We start from the raw sequence: 15,058 nt of genomic DNA, 5'->3' as shown, positions 1-15,058 counted from the left end.
GAAAAGAGAAGAAAAGGAAAAGGAAAGAAAAAGAAAAAGAAAAGGAAAAGAGAAAGGCAAAGGAAATGGAATAAAAGAGAAGGAAAGGAATAAAAGGAAAAGAAAGAAAAAGAAAAGAAAGATAAGGAAAGGGAAAAGGAATAGAAAAGAAAGGGTTTAAGGAAAGAAAAGAAAGGGTTTAAGGAAAGAAAAGAAAGGGTTTAAGGAAAGAAAAGAAAGGGTTTAAGGAAAGAAAAGAAAGGGTTTAAGGAAAGAGAAAGAAAGGAAAAGGAAAGAAAAAAAAAAGGAAAAGGAAAGAAAAAAAAAGGAAAAGGAAAGAAAAAAAAAGGAAAAGGAATAGAAAGAAAAGGAATGAAAAGAAAAGGAATGAAAAGAAAAGTTATGAAAGAGAAGGAATAGAAAAAGGTTAAAAAGAATGAAAATCAATAAAAAGAAAAGGAATAAAGGAAAAAGAAGGAAAGTTCAAAGGAGAAGAGGAAGAGGTTAATCTTCCTATAGGGAAAAAGGAAAAGGAAGGATTGAAAAAAATGAGAAGAAGGAAGAATTTATGGAAAAGAAAGAAGGTATAAAGGAAAAGAAAAAAAAGAAATACGGTTTAAAAGGAAGAAGAAAAAAGAAAGAATGTTTAAGGGGGGAAAAGAAAAAGGTTTTAATAAGGAAAAGAAAGAAGGTTCAAATGGTAAAGGAAAGACGTTTTAAAGGGAGAAAAGAAGGGAAGTCTGAAGTGAAGAATTAAAATTTTAAGGGAGAAGAAGAAGAGAAGATGGGTTTAAGGAAGAAAGAGAAGAAGGATTATTTAATTGGGAAAAAAAGAAACAGAAGATTATAAAAGGGAGAAATAAGAAAGAAGGTTTAAGGGGAAAATAAAAAAGACTACTTAATAGAGGAAAAAGAAAGAAGGTTTAAGGGGAAAAGAAAAAAAACTACTTAATAGAGGAAAAAAAAAAAAGGTTTAAAGAGGATAAAAAGGAAGTGTTATAGGGGAAGATAAAGGAAGGTTTTCAGAGGGGAAAAAAAGATGAAAAAAGAAAGTAGGAAGAAATAGGAAAAAAAAGAAATAGGAACAAGGAAGAAAAAAAAAGAAGAAGTAAAGAAAAAGGAAAGCAAGAAATAAAGAAATAAATAAAAAAAGAAGAATTCATGGTATAAGACGTCGGGTTAAGGGTTCAAGGTTTACGGTTTAGGTTTCAAGGTTTAGGGTTCAGGGTTCAGGGTTTCGGTTTTTTCAGGGTTTCGGGTTTAGAGTTCAGGGTTTTAGGGTTCAAGTTTTAGGGTTTAAGGTTCAAAGTTTAGGATTTAGGTTTTAGGATTTATGTTTCAGAAGTTTAGGTTTAGAGTTTAGGTTTTACGTTTAGGGTTAATGGTTTAGGGTTCAGGGTTAAGGGTTTCGGGTTTAGGTTTCAAAGGTTTAGGGTTTAGAGTTTAGGGTTTTACGTCTAGGGTTTTACGTTTAGGGTTTTACGTTCAGGGTTTTAAGTTTAGCGTTTTACGTTTAGGGTTTTACGTTTAGGGTTTTACGTTTAGGGTTTTACGTTTAGGGTTTTACGTTTAGGGTTTTACGTTTAGGGTTTTACGTTTAGGGTTTTACGTTTAGGGTTTTACGTTTACGGTTAAGGGTTTAGGCCTCAGTGTTAAGGGTTCAGTGTTTAGGGTTTAGGTTTCAAGGGTTTCGGTTTCAAGGGTTCAGGGCTCAGGATTTAGGGTTTAGTGTTTAGGGTTCAGGGTTTAGGGTTTAGGGTTTAGGTTTCAAAGGTTTAGGGTTTAGGGTTTAGGGTTTATGGTTTAGGGTTTATGGTTCAGGGTTTAGGTTCAGGGTTTAGGGTTCAGGGTTTAGGGTTCAGGGTTTAGGGTTTAGGGTTTAGGGTTCAGGGTTTAGGGTTCAGGGTTTAGGGTTCAGGGTTTAGGGTTCAGGGTTCAGAGTTTAGGGTTTAGGTTTTAGTATTTAGGGTTTAGGGTTCACGGTTTAGGGTTCACGGTTTAGGCTTTAGTTTTTAGGATTTAGGGTTTAAGGTTTAGGATTTAGGGTTTAAGGTTCAGGGTTCAGGGTTCAGCGTTCAGGGTTTAAGGTTCATGGTTCAGGGTTTAGGGTTTAGGGTTTAGGGTTTAGGGTTTAGGGATTAGGGTGTTAGGGTTCAGGGTTCAGGGTTTAGATTCTATGTAGGATTTCACATTTTCTAGGGTGAATGTAGGATTTCCCATTGTTAGGGGTGGATGTAAGATTTCGCATTTGGGGATTGCGGGATTTAATACTTTACGGTGTATGTGTGTGGGATTTTGCATTTAGTTTTGCGCGATTTAATATTTTACGGTGTATATGTATAGGATTTCGCATTTAGGTTGCGGTATTTAATATTTTTACGGTGTATATGTGTAAGATTTCGTATTTAGGTTGCGGGATTTATAATATTTTACGGTGTATATGTGTAAGATTTCGCATTTTTAGGTTGTGGGATTTATAATATTTTACGTGGTATATGTGTAAGATTTCGGATTTTTAGATTGCGGGATTTAACATTTTACGGTGTACGTATAAAATTTCGCATTTAGTTTTGCGCGATTTAATATTTTACGGTGTATATGTGTAAGATTTCGCATTTTTAGGTTGCGGGATATAATATTTTACGGTGTACATGTGTAAGATTTCGTATTTTTAGGTTGCGGGATTTATAATATTTTACGGTGTATATGTGTAAGATTTCGTATTTAGGTTGCGGGATTTATAATATTTTTACGGTGTATATGTGTAAGATTTCGCATTTTTAGGTTGCGGGATTTATAATATTTTACGGTGTATATGTGTAAGATTTCACATTTTTAGGTTGCGGGATTTATAATATTTTACGGTGTATATGTGTAAGATTTCGTATTTTTAGGTTGAAGGATTTATAATATTTTTACGGTGTATATCTGTAGGATTTCGCATTTTTAGGTTGCGGGATTTATAATATTTTACGGTGTATATGTGTAAGATTTCGCTTTTTTAGGTTGCGGGATATAATATTTTTACGGTGTATATGTGTAAGATTTCGCTTTTTTAGGTTGCGGGATTTATAATATTTTTACGGTGTATATGTGTAAGATTTCGCATTTTTGGGTTGCGCGATTTAATATTTTACGGTGTATATGTGTAAGATTTCGTATTTTTAGGTTGCGGGATTTATAATATTTTACGGTGTATATGTGTAAGATTTCGTATTTTTAGGTTGCGGGATTTAATATTTTTACGGTGTATATGTGTAGGATTTCGTATTTTTAGGTTGCGGGATTTAATATTTTACGGTGTATATGCGTAAGATTTCGTATTTAGGTTGTGGGATTTATAATATTTTACGGTGTATATGTGTAGGATTTCGCATTTTTATGTTGCGGGATTTAATATTTTTACGGTGTATATGTGTAAGATTTCGTAGTTAGGTTTGCGGGATTTATAATATTTTACGGTGTATATGTGTAAGATTGCGCATTTAGGTTACACGATTTAATATTTTACGGTGTATATGTGTAAGATTTCGCATTTTTAGGTTGCGGGATTTATAATATTTTACGGTGTATATGTGTAGGATTTCGCATTTGTAGGTTGTGGGATTTATAATATTTTACGGTGTATATGTGTAGGATTTCGTATTTAGGTTTACGGGATATAATATTTTACGGTGTATATGTGTAAGATTTGGTATTTAGGTTGCGGGATTTATAATATTTTACAGGTGTATATGTGTATGATTTCGTATTTAGGTTTGCGGGATATAATATTTTACGGTGTATATGTGTAAGATTTGGCATTTAGGTTGTGGGATATAATATTTTATAGTGTATATGTGTAAGATTTCGTATTTTTAGGTTGCGGGATTTATAATATTTCACGGTGTATATGTGTAAGATTTCGTATTTTTAGGTTACGGGATTTAATATTTTACGGGTGTATATGTGTAAGATTTCGCATTTAGGTTGCGGGATTTAATATTTTACGGTGTATATGTGTAAGATTTCACATTTTTAGGTTGCGGGATTTATAATATTTTACGGTGTATATGTGTAAGATTTCGCATTTAGGTTGTACGCTTCAGGGTGTATGCTTTCGGTTCTAGGGTGACAGGTTTTTTCTTTTCTTTTTTTTTTTTTGTGAAGGAACAAATAAAAAGGATAAAGAAAAAAATGTGTATTCTTAAAAAAAGAAGAAGAATGTTCTTTTTTTTTTTTTTGAAAACAGAAGGTGTCCTTTCACAGAAAAAAAAAAGAGAATGTTACAAACAAAATAAGAAATAAATGTGGAAGAAAGAATCCTTTTGTTTTTTTTTTTTTTAAGTTTTAATTATGCATTTTTAGCGTTTTTCCACACATTTTGCGCGGAACCGTAATGTAGTCCTCGCTGTGGCGCGCGGGTGTCCATACACTTTTACGAGAACAGGATATGAGATCTATGAGGCAACTTTCGAAAAAGGAATAAAAGAAAAATTTTTAAGAGAAAAAACAAAAAAAAAAAAAAAAAAAATGGAAGGGGGAGCGGGGGAGAGGATGATGAGTAGTTGCGGGTGTTAGGAATTAGATTCCGGGTTTAGGAGGGAGGTTTCAGGGTATAAGAATAAGGTATCAGGGTGTTGAAATAAGGTTTTAGGGGTATTAGAAGTCAGATTCCGGGTTTAGGAGGAAGGTTTGGGGGGGTGCTAAATAAAGTTTTATGGGTGTTGGAATAATGTTTTAGGGTATAGGAATAAAGGTTTCAAGGGTATTGGAATAAGGTTCCGGGGTTAGCTTTAACTGCTTTAGGGGGGGAAATGGAAAAACTTCTCGCAGACGGGGACCGAATGGCAGGAGGGAAACCGGAAACTATGGCAATCGGACGGCGGAGTTACTCCTATCTGGGGAAATCTTGACGGGGAAAGAATAAAAATAAAAATAAATGAAACGTATTCTGTGTGCATTGTTCAGGAAGAAAAGTACAAATGGGAAATTGTATGAAAGAATTGTATAGCATGTGCACTACTATGAAAAAAGTGGGGGAAAAGGTTGCACTATTTGAATAAAGGCAGGTTAGGGTCACGTTCGGGTACGTGGCCAATGCTCCTAGATAAATGTTTTTGTAATTTTTTCGTTTGGGGAGGAGGGGAACATTGTTTGGACAATATTTTTAGTGTAAAGTGTATGTATACTTCGATAAAGTTGTTGTGCTCTTTCCCAATAGTAGTATTTTATAAAATGACGTTTTTCCCTGGAAGGACATATTTCGCTGTGTAGTTTTATCATATTGGGATACATGTTTTTTTCTTCTTTTTTTTTTCACATTTTCTTACAAATTGGGGAAAACATAATTTCCTAGGGGAGCCATATGTCGGAAGCAAAATAGATACATAAAGGATGGGCACATAAATATAAACATATCTGCGCATTCGCACGTGGGGTGGAAAATTGAGCTAAGCGAATGCCCATGTAATGTATTCCCTTACGCACGAAACTGTTCGCTCTTTTATTTAAGTTAATATAATATAATTGCGCCATAACACGGGCAACCGTGCGCAAAGGCGCCAAAGAGGAACATGCTCTTTCTTCTGCCTCAGTTGCGCCCAGTAAAAAATGAATATTGCGCAAAGGTGGAAATAAACTTAAGGGGCAATTCGCTATTATATGCCACTCATATGTAAAATAAGGCGCAATGTGATAGTTCAACTCAAGTATTCGTGCATACTGCCGTGAGTATTGCCGTATATACCATCCCGCGGACAAATAGAAGTGTATACCCTATATGGCGCCCATGCGGGGTCACTCAGAAATAGTCGTAGGTATCCAAACACTTGAGACAGTCCGTCAACTTCATCTTCTGCTCATAATCGCCTAACCCCATGTCCACCAAATTTTTTATTTTGATCATCGACACGTTTCCTAGGTTATCCCCGCACAGTAAAATATCCTTCTTGTTGAACATCCTTCGCAAAAAAAATTTGGAAAAAGGAACATGCCAATGGGATGTAAAATAAAAACATGGGGTGTTGCACACCGGGTATGCCCCGCGTATACAGTGTGGGTTACACTGCTGATACACTACCAAGGCGCGCACTCCGGCTCTTACTTGAGGCATATAATTTTAGACGCCTCAACCACGTTGGGGTAGAAAATGATCAAGGGGTCCTTGGACAAAAAATTGAAATCCCATAATTCCACGCGGCCATCATCCGAGCAGCAGAAGAAGGACGTCGAATTGTTGGGCATCCTGCGTGACAAAAAGGGGAAGGGTATAATATGCATGAATGCTGTCCCATAGCATCGGCAGTTGTACATAGAGAAAATCTATTTATATATGCTCGAGCATCCGCGCATATGTCGCATGCACAAAGGACCGCTTTGCTAGCATGTTCGGTAACCATAGTATGTCGTTGATGGAGCTGAATGAATTCTTCGACTTAAAAGTGGTGATTTGCTTATTCGAGAATTTGTGCCACAACTTTACTGTACAGTCTTCCCCGGCACTTAGGAAAATGTCGTGGTCGAATTCATTTATTTTTATTTTGTTCACAGCCCCGAAATGGGCTACATAATAATTTAAGTACGACTTCTGATAGCAACTATTGCACCTGTATATTATTCCATTCTTTGAGCCTAAATTGAGTCAAAGGGGAAGTTGTCAGAAAGCTTTTGAGATGTGTTCCTCTCGGCTATCTGCGCAGTTTGCGCAAAAGATTATTGTCCCATTGTGGGGTCATATGTATGACAGATTCAAGTAGCAGATTGGTGCACACAGAAAAGAACTTATTCAGGGGGGGCATGTTATGTAGAATATCTCGTGGTTACATGAAGGTGCATGGAATTTAGTGCGTATAAAAAAAGATCCACCCAAGTGACAACACATGTGATGGTCCTTCCCTCCTATGTGCAGTACTTACCGAGGTAGTAATAAGAGTGAGTTGGCTTTATTTTTCTATCAATAATATTTTCCGTAATATTTTTGTAATGGTTTAGTAATTCTTCTTCCCTAGATATGCGCTTCCCATATTGTTCCTCGCCAGGATCTGCCATTGCCGCAGTTTTGTTGGCCCCTGCTTCATGTGAAGTTGTGTTCTTTGGCGCGTCCTTCCTCAGTTCCTGAATATCACCCTTTGGAATGTTATCCCCCGAATTTTCGTAACGTATATGCTCCTGGTCCAATTCCTTTGCATCCCCCTTCTCCATCGTGCTGATGATAAAATCTTCATCGTGATTCATGTAATTATCTATGTCAATACATGTTAGGGAAGAGTTAAAAGGTTTATTTGACAAGTTCTTATTTTCAAATACTGACGAGAGGCCTTGATATAAATCATTTTTTTTATTCTTCAAGTATAAAATTTCTTTATTTTTTAATTCCTTCTCTATAGTCCACTGGTACACATGTCCATTTTCATGTGCAGAGTAGAAAATACTTTCCTGCGTATTACTTGCGATGTAGTTACTTTTGAAGCAGATGTCATATATGGGTTCAAAACAGTTATCGTGATAACTTTTTATGCTAGTAGATTTCAAAACAGGTAATTGATCACTATTTCTCGTGTCGTAAATGTTGATGTGTCCATTGGACAAGGTGGCAACTAGGAGATTGGGATTATTGTTCGAGTACATAATTTTTAGCACACTTGAATTTACGTCATACAATCTTAGTGGGTACGTTGGGTTGATGTAACTAAAAATAGCAACGTTCCCTTTGCTATTTTGGAAGCTTCCAATGTCTAGTGTGCTCGAATAACTAGCTGTTATGTAGTCTTCATAAAATTTGTTCGTATCTATAGATGTCACAATTTTCTCTAATTTGCTATAATGAAATTGGAACAGCTTATCAATGGAAATATTCTTGATGTATTTTTTCCCCTTCATTTTATACAGCCTGTTGTTATTATTCGCTTTCCTCTCTGTTTCCCCCTGTTCTGTATATTCCTCCATGTACGCATTGTAATCATTTTGTATATGATCTTTGTACATGAAATGATCGTCATCGTTATACAGGAACATACCCTCGTCTTGTCTGACCTCCGAGACGAATTTTATTCTATTCCCCCTAATGGAGGTAAACTTCTCTTTCTTCCTTAGCACATATGATATTTTTCTTTTTTCTATATTTTCTTTTTCCAAAATTTGTTTTTTTTTCTCATCATTGCAGTCATTTTTTAAAACATCATCTAGGATCAGCGTGCTGATTTTTTTTATTTTATCTTCATTGCTTTCTTCATTTGCAATGATATCGAAAATTTGATGATCTCCCCCAGTTTTGTCATCTTCGCATTTATTCGTTTCATTTGCATTGTACACTGGTTCGGGTGCATTTTTTTCAACTACCTGCATTTCAGCTGTCCTTTCCGTCTGGTCTTCCGCTTGGTTTGACACTTTACTGCGAACCCCTTTTCCGGTTCTTCTCCTTGCTGCCTTTCTTCTAATTTGTGTCCTCAATTTTCCAGCTGAAATTTGTCGCCTTATATTTTTCTTCTTCCTCTTGGACAGAACAGCTACTCGTTTGAGTAGGTCCAAGTGGGTTACCCACTGAGGGTCTCCTTTCAGGGGGGGTGCACTTCTCTCCTCATGCATCTCTTCCTCACTAGCAATATCAGCGCATTTGTTGATTTTGTAAAAGTTAATTGCCTTTTTCAAATTAATTTTTATTTTCATCCTGATGATCGTCTTTTTTTTCTTGTAGTTAATGTTTGGGTTTGTGAGGGCGTCGTAGTTCTCCCCGTCGAACATTTTCACTTTGTTATTTTTTCTCATATCATTTAGGTAACTCAGATGGATATTCTTGTACAGCAGTTGCTCATAATAGTACACATTCTGTACTACGTATTTTTCCATATTTTTTAATATATCCACAAAGGATCCCTTGTTTAAATTTTTTTTCTGGTTGTTTATTTTCCATGGAATAAAATTTGCGCTGCCTTCATTGTCTTCTGGCCTTTCCGGAGACGCTTCCGCTTGCTCCCTCTTCTTTTTGATTATCGACTTGATTAGATATTCGTCCTCGCTGAAGCTGCCTTTGAAAATGGAAAGCAAAAAAAAAAGAGAACATGGGACGCCCGTCATGTGGCACATGAAGTGTAAAACATGAAATGTAACACGCGTACGTAATACACTGCGTGACGCACGTTGAGGGAGGGTTCCCTTTTTTCCCGGTCAGTTTTGCACAAATTTAGGAAAACCATTCAGTGTATAGGTGGGTGTATCCACCTATTTAACATGAGCAGCACACCACTTCTCAACACGGACACATATCACACATAGAGAGAGCCGAACCACGTAAGAATTCTCCTTACTTGTTAAAAATTTCATCGTTTTCATATTTTTAAATTTGCTCCTAGTTCTGAATGTTCTACTTTTATTTGACAATGTTCGAGACATATTTTTTGTGGAAAAGAGAGTATTAAAAAGGGACGTATTATTTTTCTTGGACTTATAAAACGATTTTGGTATAATCGTCGTCTGCTTGTTATCTACTACATTTTTATCAACAACCTGAACCCACATGTTTTTCTTCAAAATGACTCTTTCGTTAATGTTCAGTGAGTCTCCGTACTCGTCCATGATTTTTTTCAGCTTTTTGTTTCTATATTTCAAAAATTTCTTGTGCAGCAGCTCCGATCTGTACATGCACGGAGGGAGAGAAAAAACAAGTCGGTGCACTTGGTGAGGCGGCGAAGTGCAGATGAGACGGACGTCATTGCTACTTTTTATGTGGCTGTTAATCGGGGCATGTGGTGTTTCATCATTGCGCAGAATTTCCTAATTGCCTAATGCAGAGAAGCCCTTAGAGTGATATATTTTTCTTTTTTTTTTTTTTTTTTTTTTCCTCTTAACATGTCCGATGGGTTCCTTATGGTTAACTTGTGCAGTTCGTGTAAATTGGTCTGGGAACTTTTGTTCTGTTTGTTGATGGTGGAAACAAAGACGTCCTTGTTCTTTCGGAACACATTTAATGTCTGCATGGTTTTGTTTATGTAATTGCTTTCGTCATTTTTTATCAGTTTTTCGTATCTTTGATTTTTTTCTTCGGTGGCCGCTTTTTCCTCCTCCGTGTCGTTTATCATATTCGGAATGTTCAGCAGGATGATCGTTTCTGATTCGCTGAGCCGGATTTCTGTGCAGGTGCGAACGGAACATTATTGCACTTCGGAAGGAAGAAGTCAAGAGACCGCACAGTAGCAGTACAGGGGAATGCCCAAAAAATGCTCCACAATTCGCGTCTCTGACCCAAAAGTAGGATATTAACTTACCATTGTAGGATTTTGCAAAATCCTCTTCGTACTGAATAACTTTTGGTCCCGCTTCCTGATCATCTCCTACCACGGAATCATTTCCCCCCACATCACGTTTTGGCTCTCCATCAATTATATCTCCTGTGTGATTAGCTTCATCGGTCTCTTTTGTTGTGTTTCCCTTTTCGTCGATAAATTCATTTTTGTCATCGAACTGCTTAAGTAAGTAGTCTGGCGAGTGGAAAGGAAGAACCGTTACACGTGTCGGTGAGAGTGATACAAACGAGCAGATGAAATCACAAAAATACACATGTGCTAGTGTGAGTTATGGATGTGTTCTCTTCGTTCTGTGGCCCCGCAAGATACACTCCATCGAAGAAGAGATGAGAGAGCTTTACCTATTTGGTCGAAAGATTTCTTCGTTTCTGCTTCTTGAAAATTGAAGTATATCGGCTTGGGCGTTATGTTCTTGTTGTCCAGGATTATTTCAATTTGGTCATCTTTAAAAAGGAGCAAACAAAAAGGAGGGACACCTTTATGTTAGTCTTTTTTTTTTTTTTTTTTTTTTTTCATGTGCACATTTCTGTTCATGTATACCCTTAGTAATATTAATTTATTATTTATTTTATTTTTTTTTTTTGTTCTTTCCGTTCTGACCCTTAAAATCTCCGTTCAGCTTGTTGGACCTATTGAAGCAAATTTTGCTCATGTTGCTTTTGATTTTTTTCATGGTGCTAAATCCTTCCTCGGTCGTCGCCATCGTTCCACTAGTTCTTTATCCGGGGTGTCCTGGTAAAAGAGGATGTGCCTGCGCACATGCACCTGCGTGTGCAGTTACGTATATGCCTCTGTGCATATGTCCTTCTGCACATGCCTATGTATACAACTAGTGCGCTTTCAGCACTTGGGGAGGGAACTTTCTGTAGGTCTGAAACTGGGAGGGTGTTGAAGTTTTCACCACTTTAGTGTTAAAAGTGGAATAAAAGCGCTAGAATGGGGCGTTCAATTCATGCGCGTTTTCTCTCAGCAATTTTGGCAATGTGCCCATTTCCTCCTTGGGGCGTTCCTTCCCTCGAAGGAGGCAGAGGCTTAAATGTGTCACGCTGAAATTCGCCTGCAATTTTCTATACTCCAGCATGCAAGCAACGCGTAAAACGGTCCAAAAAATTGCTACAATTTTTTTTTTTTTTTTTTTTTTTTTGTAGCCTTTTTTAAATTACCGTGCCACGTGCGAATAATATGCGGAGAAAAAAGGAAAAAATAACAAATGGGGGCAGAGAAAAAGAAAAAATGACAATAATAGCAGTAATTACAGTGATGGCGAAAAATTGACGTGAGCGAAGGAAATAAAGCAGGATGTAGATGCCGAAGCAGTGGAGCGAAAAAGCACACGCGGAAATCACAAAATGAAAAGTTCCCAATTTGTAGAGCTATAAAAATACAGCTCCTCCACATTTGGTACGCAACATCGGATAGTAGGAAAAAATGCAAGTTTAAATAAATACAAAAGAAACAATAATTTAAGTGAACGAAAAAAAAAAAGAAAGCAAATTGGCTAAACATGCATATGCTTCACGTGGACGCGGACATTTTCCTATGCGATGCTGTGCGCGCCCCTAACACATGTACGCCGCATCCTCGGCGAAGGAATCACCACGGTTGGCGACGAAATGTTTGTCTTAAAAATTGGATTCCTCAAACTCGAAAAGAGAAGAAGCATAAGGAAGGGAATTTTTTTCTTCAACAGTGCAAATCAGTCAAATGCTAAATTTCCAAATAAGTCTGGGGACACAAATGAGAAATGCGGAAATGAGTTCCATTTTCAGGGAAATTTTTCTCCCAATTTTGAAAATTTAAATTTGCAAAATTTAAATAACAGGCAAGTGCTATACTATCTAGGATACTGCAGTAAGAATAAGTTACTAAAATTGCACCTCCTAAATTCGACCATGAAAGATTTGCACAGCTTAGTGCTAAATAGTGTAAATTGCATTTCTACTGATTTTCAACAAAATAAAAAAAATATATTAAATCCAGAGTGTTATCAGGAGGGGGTGAAAAACATTCCAAAGAAACCTTTTTTCGACATTCACGATTTGGTAAAGGTTTATTTAAACATTTGTTACATTAATTCATATTTTTTTTTGAAGACAAAGCGGGAAAACTATGGCGACAGCGGTTGCTCTTCTTTCCCCCAAAGTTGTGGCTACAATGATGGTGATAAAAATGGACACATGTTAATTAAAAAGTACACATCCTTAAACGAGAAAAAAAATGTGAAAAAATGTGAAGGGAATGGAAAGAATGATATAGACAACTCACTCAGAAGGGACAACATATTTATATATACCAATGTCCAGAACAGGAACATGGAAGCGTCTAATGAGTTTGTGTGCAACGAACATGTAAAAAATATATTTCATTTGTTATCCATTTTTTTTCTTCAAAATGTGAACATTCTGAACGACCATTATTTGTGTCGAATTTTTTATGGATACAATAAAAGCAAATTTGTGAATGAGCGATATTTGAACAATTTAAGTTTTGAAATTATCAAAAGGATAAAAAAAATAAGGACCTACCATTTATACTTAATATTGATGAATTCGTATTATCTCAGTTATGTGGACAAAACTTTTGTAAAAATTTTACTTATTCATATTGTTAATAAACTTTCCCAGTTGCCTTGTGAAGCCATGTGCCAAGTTTTACCCGTCGTTCCCTTATTTATTCACTCTGAAAAATTTACTTACAAAATTAACGTCATATATGCGAAAAAAATTGCCAGCTTCAATCAAGTCGGTCATGTTGTTAGCTTGTTTAAAAAAATGGTACAGTGGAAAATGATATCCCAAAGAAATATACTCATCACCTTTAGTCATTTAAACAAATTTATGAAAGTTAGAAAGGGGCCTCTCAAAGGGAATGTCCACAGAGCAACTTCCCTCCACCAGGGGAAATCAGGCAAAGGGGGAGTCACTCCCAAGCCTACTTCCCAGACCCCGCATGACGAACAAATGATAAATAACGTACTGGAAAACTTCAACTCATTTGACGGCAGGGTCACACGAGGAAATGATATAAAATTTCCAGTGAGAGACACCTCAAGAGGGAGAAGCAAACTTCCACATGATTACACCAATGTTAAAGGGTCACCTGAAAAGGGCACTGATAATGTAGCCCCGCCAGGGCATTTTCACTCCACAGCGGAGAAAATGTTTTCATTTGAACAGGAGCTGATGAGATGCAGCAAAACATCTCCCGGGGAAAAGAACCCCAGCGTAATATTTGGACGTGAAAACGGGGAAGGTGAAAAATGCGACAGGGAAACACCCCACAGTGAGAGCACCTGCAAAGACAAGGCGAAAACGCACAAGGGGGACAACCTCCTCTTCAACCTAAAACTCATCGAAATGCACCTGTTACACGACTTCAAAAATATATACTGCCTTCTCCCGAGTGATTATAAAAACTTTCTTCAAAAAATTCGGACTCTTCCATGTAGCGTTAACAAAAATATGCAAGGAGAAAAAGAAATTTACATTTTAAAGAAATATATGAAAATGCTAAATTATGAATTTATCACATTCATCCATGGTCCTTATGTTCTGCACATATGTGATCCCTTCTACAAAATTTATCTGGAGTGGGAGAATGGATGGAAATTATATCCACTGTATCAGCAAAATGCGGAAAGACATTTCCGAGAAAATAAAATCACGCACTTGAGAAAAGAAGGCTTCAGTGAAATTCTCATTTGCCATGATGCCTTTGCGAATTGTCCAAGTGACGAAGAAAAAATGAACTATCTCAGTTCAGTTTTGCAGCGCACAAAATTCTCCAAGTGTAGTTCCATCATTTGTGGGCCGGCTGCGATTGCACCCCCTCCCGTAGTGTCTCCGGACATTTACCTCTGAATTTTTAGCATCTAAAATGTAATGGAGGAAAATAAGAAAAAGGAGAAGAGGAAACATAGGTGACACTTCTCCGGTAAGCACACATACGCCTTACTTCCCATTAAACGCATTCCCCAGTGGGACCCTTTATCCTACATTTTTCTCTTTTTTTTTTTTTTGATTATACAGCTTCACCGTAACTCTGTTTAGCCGTTATGCTCTTATTCTGTTTCGCTATTTTGCAACTGCTTATGTCGCACCTTAGCGCTAGTCCTACGTGCATGAAAGCCCTCTCTTCCCTGAGGTGAAGGTTTTGTTTTGTTTTTTTCGTGAATGTTCATTTGGTAATGCAGACATACATACATACACACACACACACATACACTGTGTGATGCTTTTTAAACGATAAGACTTTGCTTTTCGAAAGGCGTTGTAGTTATAGAATGCGTTAAGCATCATTTGTACCACGTGGACACATGTTCTGTACAGGGACAAAGTGGTTGGAAAGCAGATCGAAGGGGCGTTACCCACACATGCAATGTATCAATAAGCAAATACATATTACAGGCACATGCATAAGCGGGTACGTATAAACTATTTTAGTGACAGAGAAATGTTAATAAAAAAAAAAAATAATAATAAAATAAAACGAATGAAAATAACAAAAAAAATAATCCAGCTGGGTTTGTACTTAAAAAGGTTTAATCTCCTTTTTGACATTACCTGCTTTGAATTTGTCCTTAAAAAATTTGTAACATGTAACGTATAAATTGTGAAAGCTTGGAAGGGTGAGGTAGTGGCAAATACAGAGGGCAATTTGCACAGCTTGCTAATATGTATGCCGCATTGCAATTTTTTTTTTTTTTTTTATTTTAGCGCATTCCGCGATGCACGTTGCAAATAAAGCATAACACATGGGCGTAGGAAGAAACAGACAGACACACAAATTCAGCGGCACGC

The 15,058-nt window shown here is 36.8% G+C and overlaps 2 protein-coding genes across 2 annotated transcripts; one reads left to right on the top strand and one right to left on the bottom strand.

The window, feature by feature from the left end:
• Positions 1 to 5,761: 5,761 nt before the first annotated feature.
• On the bottom strand, positions 5,762 to 10,962 carry PKNH_1431600 (WD repeat-containing protein, putative; the record flags this gene model as incomplete). Its single annotated transcript, XM_002262163.1, has 9 exons — positions 5,762 to 5,921; positions 6,065 to 6,205; positions 6,357 to 6,591; positions 6,876 to 8,984; positions 9,264 to 9,589; positions 9,805 to 10,084; positions 10,221 to 10,433; positions 10,601 to 10,702; positions 10,860 to 10,962. 9 exons carry the CDS (start codon positions 10,960 to 10,962, stop codon positions 5,762 to 5,764), a joined length of 3,669 nt encoding a protein of 1,222 aa, XP_002262199.1.
• Positions 10,963 to 11,803: 841 nt separating this feature from the next.
• Positions 11,804 to 14,119, top strand: PKNH_1431500 (conserved protein, unknown function; the record flags this gene model as incomplete). The annotated part of the gene is made up of 1 exon (XM_002262162.1): positions 11,804 to 14,119. The coding sequence occupies one exon, from the start codon at positions 11,804 to 11,806 to the stop codon at positions 14,117 to 14,119; it is 2,316 nt and encodes a 771-aa protein (XP_002262198.1).
• Between the last annotated feature and the right edge of the window lie 939 nt (positions 14,120 to 15,058).

The sequence above is a fragment of the Plasmodium knowlesi genome (genome assembly GCF_000006355.2).
Source record: "Plasmodium knowlesi strain H genome assembly, chromosome: 14".
NCBI lineage: Eukaryota > Apicomplexa > Aconoidasida > Haemosporida > Plasmodiidae > Plasmodium > Plasmodium knowlesi.
This window is presented reverse-complemented; position numbering and strand designations above follow the sequence as displayed.